Genomic DNA, 7141 nt, shown 5'->3' with positions numbered 1-7141 from the left:
ATGGGAATGGGGGAATGGGGGAGTGGGAATGGGGGAGTGGGGATGGGAATGGGGATGGGAATGGGAATCGGGGAATGGGAATGGGGGAATGGGAATGGGAGCCATGGAGAGAGGGAATGGGAGTGGGAATGGGAGAGAGGGAATGGGGGAATGGGAGTGGGAGTGGGAATAGGAATGGGGGGATGGGAATGGGAACAGGAACGAGAATGGGAATGGGAGAGAGGGAATGGGAATGGGAGAGAGAGAATGGGAATGGGAATGGGAATGGGATGGGAACGGGGGAATGGGAGTGGGAATGGGATGGGAATGGGGGAATGGGAGTGGGAATGGGAATGGGATGGGAATGGGATGGGAATGGGGGAGTGGGAATGGGAGAATGGGAATGGGAGTGGGGGAATGGGAGAGTGGGAATAGGAATGGGAATGGGAGAGAGAGAGAGTGGGAATGGGAACGGGAGGAATGTGAATGGGAGTGGGAGGAATGGAGGGAGGGAATGGGAATGGGGGAATGAGGGGGAGTGGGAATAGGAATGGGGGGATGGGAATGGGAACAGGAACGAGAGAATGGGAATGGGAATGGGAATGGGAATGGGAGAGAGAGAATGGGAATAGGGGAATGGGAATGGGGGAATGGGAATGGGAGAGAGGGAATGGGAATAGGGGAATGGGAATGGGAGAATGGGAATGTGAATGGGAGCCATGGAGAGGAGGAATGGGAGTTGGAATGGGGGAATGGGAATGGGAATGGGAGCCATGGAGAGGGGGAATGGGAGTTGGAATGGGGGAATGGGAATGGGAGAGAGGGAACAGGAGAGAGGGAATGGGAGCGGGAGAGAGGGAATGGGAATGGGAGCCATGGAGACGGGGAATGGGAATGGGAGAGTGGGAATGGGAGTGGGGGAGTTTTTTTGGGAATGGGAATGGGAATGGGATGGGAATGGGATGGGAATGGGGGAGTGGGAGAGAGGGAATGGGAATGGGAGTAGGGATGGGAGAGTGGGAGTGGGGATGGGAATGGGGGAATGGGAGTGGGAACGGGAACAGGAACGGGAATGGGAGAGAGGGAATGGGAGCCATGGAGAGAGGGAATGTGGGAATGGGAGAGAGGGAATGGGAGAGGGAATGGGAAAATGGGAATGGGAGGAATGGAGAGAGGGAATAGGAGAGGGGGAATGGCAGTGGGAATGGGAATGGGAATGGGAGCCACAGAGAGAGGGAATGGGAAGTGGGGAATGGGAATGGGAGTGGGAATGGGAGTGGGAGAGAGGGAATGGGAGGAATGGGAATGGGGATGGGAATGGGAATGGGAGCCATGGAGGGAGGGAATGGGAACGGGAATGGGAGAGCGGGAATGGGGGAACGGGACTGGGAGAGCGGGAATGGGACTGGGAGAGAGGGAATGGGGGAACGGGACTGGGAGAGCGGGAATGGGCCGGGATCCGCGGAGAGCAGGAGCGAGGGGAGGGATCTCCGGAGAGCGGGAACGGGCCCGGATCCCCAGAGAATGGGATTTATCCGTGGGATTCCCCAAGGAAATCGGCATCGCGGGGAGGGATTCCTCCAAAAAATGGGATTTATCCAGGGGATTCCTCCAAAAAATGGGATTTCTCCAAGGGATTCCCCAAGAAAATCGGGATTTATCCAGGGGATTCTCAGGAAAATCGGGATCTAGGCAAGGAATTCCCAGGAAAATGGGATTTCTCCAAGGGATTCTTCAAAAAAATGGGATTTCTCCAAGGGATTCCCAGGAGCATGGGATCGAGGTGAGGGATTCCCAGGAAAATCAGGATTTGCCCCAGGAATTCCCCCAAAATTGGGATCTATCCAGGGGATTCCCAGGAGAACGGGATCCAGGCAAGGGATTCCCAGAAAATCGGGATTTCTCCAAGGGATTCCCCAAGAAAATCAGGAATGATCCAAGGAATTCCCAAGAAATTGGGATTTAGCCAAGGAATTCCTCCAAAAAATGGGATTTATCCAAGGGATTCCCAAGAAAATCAGGAATCTTCCAAGGGTTCCCCAAAAAATGGGGAATTTTCCAAGGAATTCCCAAGCAAATCGGGATTTATCCGAGGAATCTCCTCCCAAGAAAATCAGGGATTTCTCAAAGGAATTCCTCCAAAAAATGGGATTTATCCAAGGAATTCCCAAGAAAATCAGGAATTTTCCAAGGAATTCCCCAGAAAACCAGGATTTCTCCAAGGGATCTCCTCAAAAATCAAGAATTTTCCAAGGAATTCGCCCCAAAAATTGGGATTTATCCAAGGAATTCCCCAGAAAACCGGGATTTCTCCAAGGGATCTCCTCAAAAATCAGGACTCATCCAAGAAATTCCTCCAAAACCTGGGATTTTCCAAGGAATTCCCCCCCCAAAATTGTGATTTGTTTTAAAGGAATTCCCCCTCAAAATTGGGAATTTTCCAAGGAAATTCCTCCAAAACCTGGGAATTTTCCAAAGAATTTCCCCAAAAACCGGGATTTATTCATTGGATTCCCAGAAAATCGGGATTTCTCCATGGGATCTCCTGAAAAACCGGGAATTTTCCAAGGAATTCCCTCCAAAAATCTGGGAATTTCCAAAGAATTCCTCCAAAAATGGGAATTTTCCAAGGAGTTCCCTCCAAAACCCGGGAATTTTCAAAGGAGTTCCCTCCAAAACGTGGGAATTTTCCAAGGAAATCCCCCCAAAAACTGGGAATCATTCATGGGATTCCCAGAAAACCAGGATTTCTCTGCAGCATCTCCTCAAAAATTGGGATTTATTCAAGGAATTCCTCCAAAAACTGGGAATTTTCCAAGGAATTCCCCCCCCAAAATTGGGATTTTTTAAAGAAATTCCTCCTCAAAATTGGGATTTCTCCAAGGAATCCCCCCAAAAACCTGGGAATTTTCCAAAGAATTCCTCCCAAAACCGGGAATTTTCCAAGGAATCCCTCTAAAACCTGGGATTTATTCATGGGATTCCCAGAAAACCGGGATTTCTCTACGGGATCTCCTGAAAACCCAGGAATTTTCCAAGGAACCCCCCCCAAAAACCCGGGAATTTTTCAAGGAATCCCTCCAAAAATCGGGATTTATTCATGGGAAAACCGGGATTTCTCCAAGGAATCTCCTCAAAACCTGGGGATTTTCCAAGGAATGCCCCCAAAACCCAGGAATTTTCCAAGGAATCCCCCCAAAAAACAGGATTTATCCATAGGATTCCCAGAAACCCCGGATTTCTCCGCGGGATCTCCGCACTCCCCTCCTGATTCCCAGAATCCCTCCCCCTGATTCCCAGGATCCCTCCCCTCAGGATTCCCAGAATCCCTCCCCTCCCAATTCCCAGAATCCTTTCCCCCGATTCCCAGAATCCCTCCCCTCTGGATTCCCAGAATCCCTCCCAATCCCCTGGATCCCTCTCCCCTCTGGATTCCCAGAATCCCTCCCCCTGATTCCCAGGATCCCTCCCCTCAGGATTCCCAGGAGCCCTCGGGATTCCCGGCATTCCGGGGCCCACCTTGCCGTGCGAGGCCAGCACCCAATTCCCAGAATCCTTTCCCCCGATTCCCAGGATCCCTCCCCTCTGGACTCCCAGAATCCCTCCCAATCCCCCGGATCCCTCTCCCCTCTGGATTCCCAGAATCCCTCTCCCCAATTCCCAGGAATCCCTCCCCTCCCAATTCCCAGAATCCCTTCCCTCAGGATTCCCAGAATCCCTCCCCCAATCCCCAGGCTCCCTCTCCCCTCAGGATTCCCAGGATCCCTCCCTCCTCAGGATTCCCAGGATCCCTCTCCCCTCAGGATTCCCAGGATCCCTCCCCTCTGGAAGACCCCCCCCAACGACCCACCCACCCCCGAAGACCCTTGGGGCGGCCGTTGGGCTTGGGAAGAGCCCTCCTCCTCCTCCTCCTCCTCCTCCTCGTGCTTCCCGTCCTGCCGGAGAATCCTGGGAATCTCAGCCGCTCGGCCCTTCCCCCTTCCCTTCCCTTTTCCCTCTCCTTCCCTTCCTTTTCCTTTTCCCTTTCCCTTCCTTTCCTTCCCTCTTACCTTCCCTTCCTTTTTCCTTTTCCTTCCCTTTCCCTTTTCCCTTCTTTTCCCTTCCCCCTTTTCCCTCCCCTTTCCTTCTCCGTCCTCTTCCTTTTCCTTTTCCCTTCCCTTTTCCCTCCTCTTCCTTCCCTTTTCCCTTTCCCTTCCCGTTCCCTTCCCTTTTCCCTCCCCTTCTCTTCCCTTTCCTTTTCTTTCCCTTTCCCTTCTTTTCCCTTTTCCCTCCCCTTCCTTCTCCTTTTCCCTTCTCCCTTTTCCATTTTCCCTTCCCTTCCCTCTTCCCTTCCCCTTTTTCTCTTTTCCCTTCCCTTCTTTTCCTTCCCTTTTCCCTTCTTTTCCCTTCCCCCTTTTCCCTCCCCTTCCCTTGCTTTCCTTTTCTTTCCCTTTTCCTTTCTTTTCTCTCCCCTTCCTTCTCCTTTTCCCTTCCCTCTTTTCCCTTCCCTTTTCCCTTCCCTTTTCCCTTTCTTTCCCTCTTTTCCTTTTCCATTCCCTTCCCTCTTCTCTCCTCCCCTTCCCTTTTCCCTTCTTTTCCCTTTTCCATTCCTTCCTTTTCCCTTCCCCCTTTCCCTTTTCCCTTCCCTTCCTTTTCCTTTCTCCTTTTCCCTTCCCATTTCCCATTTCCCTTTTCCCTTCCCTTCCTTTCCCTCCCCTTCCTTCCTTTTCCCTTTTCCATTTTCCCTTCCCTTCCCCCTTTTCCTTCCCTTCCTGTCCCTTCCCTTTTCCTTTTCCCTTTCCTTCCCTCTCCCCTTCCCTTTTCCCTCCTCTCCCTTCCCTTTTCCCTTCCCCTTTTCCCTTCCCTTCCCATTCCCTTCCTTTTTCCCTTCCCTTCCTTTTCCCTTCTTCTCCCTTCCCTTTTCCCTCCCTTTCCCTTCCTTTTCTTTCCCTTTTCCCTTCTTTTCCCTCCCCTTCCTTCTCCTTTTCCCTTCCCATTTCCTGTTTCCCTTTTCCCTTCCCTTCCTTTCCCTCCCCTTCCTTCCCTTCCCTTTTCCCTTCCCTTTTCCTTTCCCCTTTTTCTCTTTTCCCTTTTCCTTTCCCTTTCCTTTTCCCATTTCCTTTCCCTTCCCTTTTCCCTTCTTTTCCCTTCCTCCCCTTTTCCCTTCCCTTTCCCCTTTTCCCTTTTCCCTCCCCACCCCCCGGGAATTCCGGGATGAGCCACACTCCGCATCCTGAAGGATCACAGGGCCGTTATTCCCAGGAAAAAGGTCGGGAATTCCCGCAATTCCCACAATTCCCACCAACCTTGGCGGCTGCATCCGGGGCTTCCTCGCTCGCTGCGGGCGTCGGAGGCTCTGGAAAACCGGGAAAAGGAGGAGGTGAATGCTTGGGAATGGCGGGAATTGCGCAGGGAGTGCGGGAGGGGCTGCGGGGCGGGATCCCGGGGGAATCCCGGAGCTGTGGAGCATCCCGGGAATGGGGCAGGGAGGGGTTGGGGAATGGGAAGGAAGGGAGTGGGGGAAACTGGGAAAAGGGGGGGAAAAAATTGGGAAAAGGGGGGAAAAACCTTGGGGAAAAGGGGGGAAAAACCTTGGGAAAATGGGGAAAAAGGTGGGAAAAAGGGGAAAAATCTGGGGAAAAGGGGGGAAAAACCTTGGGAAAAAGGGGGAAAAAATTGGGAAAAGGGGGGGAAAAACTGCAGAAAATGGGGAAAACCATGGGAAAAAGGGGGAAAATATTGGGAAAAGGGGGCAAAAAAACCTTGGGAAAATGGGGAAAAAAGGGAAAATGGAAAAAAACCTTGGGAAAAGAGGAAAAGAAAAGTTGAGAAAAATGGGAAAAAAATACGGGAAAATGGGGAAAAGGGGGAAAAAATCCTGGGAAAATGGGAAAAAACTTTGGGAAAACGGAAATTAAGACCTTGGGAAAATGGGAAAAAAAGGTGGGAAAATGGGGAAAAACCCCTCGGGAATGGGAAAAGAATGTGGAAAAATAGGAAAAAAAAATTGGGAAAATGGGAAAAACCTTGGGAAAAAGGGGAAAAAAAATTGGGAAATGGGGAAAAAAATTGGGAAAAATATTTGATAAAATGGGAAGAAAACATGGAAGAAAAAGGGAAAATGGGAAAAAAAGTTGGGAAATTGGGAAAAAAACAGGAAAAACCTTGGGAAAAAAATAGGAAAAAAAATGGGGAAAAAATGGGAAAAAAATGGGACAAAAATCTCGGGGAGAAATCCTTGTAAAAGGGGGAAAAAAGCCTTGGGGAAATGGGGGAAAAAGCTTTGGGAAAAAATCCTTGGGAAAATGGGAAAAACGCGCTGAGAAAATGGGAAAAATGTGGGAAAATGGGAAAAAAGGGGAAAAAAACCTGGGAAAATGTGAAAAAACCCTTGGGAATGGGAAAAAACCATGGGAAAGAGAGGAAAAAAAATCTCAGGAAAATGGGGGGAAATTTTGGGAAAAAACCTTGGGAAAATGGGGGGAAAAAGGTTGAGAAAAATGGGAAAAAAATGGGGGAAAATGGGGGGAAAAAATGGGAAAAAACTTCAGGAAAGTGGGAATTAAAAACCTTGGGAAAATAGGGAAAAAATGGGAAAATGGGAAATGAAAGTTGGGAAGAAAAGGGGAAAGGAACCTTGGAAAAAGGAGGGAAAACCTGGGGAAAAGAAGTGGGAAAATGGGAAAAAAGTTGGGAAAATGGGAATTAAACCCCTTGGGAAAATGGGGAGAAAACCTTTGGAAAAAGAGGGAAAGAAACTCAGGAAAACGGGGAAAAAATGCAGGAAAACGGGAAAAAACTGCGGGAAGTTGGGAACCCCTTTCCTGGAGTTTTCCCTGATCCACAGATCCCCGGCAGGGCTGGAAGAGCCTCTGGAAAAGGGCGGGAATTTTGGGAATTACCCAAAAGGGCGGGAATTTTGGGAATTACCCGGCCCCGGCGCGGCCTCAGCCGGCGGCTCCGCGCCGCTCCCGGGATCCGGCCCTGTCCCGATCCCGATCCCGGCCGGCTCCGCGCAATTCCCGGCGTCCGACGGCGGCTCCGAGTCCTTCCCGTCCGCGGCCGGAGCTCGGGGATCCCGGGAATCCCGCGAATTGCGGGAATCTTGGGAATTCCGGGAATCTTGGGAAGGCTCGGCCGCACCTTTGGCTGCAGGGACAGACAGCGCTGCCTCGCTTCGGCT

The 7141-nt window shown here is 50.9% G+C and overlaps 1 protein-coding gene across 1 annotated transcript in view; it reads right to left on the bottom strand.

Annotated features, from left to right (window-relative positions):
• Positions 1–3752: 3752 nt before the first annotated feature.
• LOC108448654 (protein L-Myc-like) overlaps positions 3753–7141 on the bottom strand; it is an 8231-nt gene continuing 4842 nt past the window's right edge. The window contains exons 5-7 of the mRNA XM_017742380.1: positions 6889–7107; positions 5265–5314; positions 3753–3914 (exon numbers count right to left, since the gene is read on the bottom strand). Of these exons, the coding sequence (XP_017597869.1) occupies positions 3753–3914; positions 5265–5314; positions 6889–7107 (431 nt within the window). The remainder of the gene's footprint in view (positions 3915–5264; positions 5315–6888; positions 7108–7141) is intronic.

The sequence above is a fragment of the Corvus brachyrhynchos genome, unplaced genomic scaffold (genome assembly GCF_000691975.1).
Source record: "Corvus brachyrhynchos isolate BGI_N302 unplaced genomic scaffold, ASM69197v1 scaffold166, whole genome shotgun sequence".
In the NCBI taxonomy this organism is placed as follows: Eukaryota; Metazoa; Chordata; class Aves; order Passeriformes; family Corvidae; genus Corvus; species Corvus brachyrhynchos.
The sequence above is the reverse complement of the archived record's forward strand: the minus strand, read 5'-3'. Positions and strand labels throughout refer to the sequence as shown.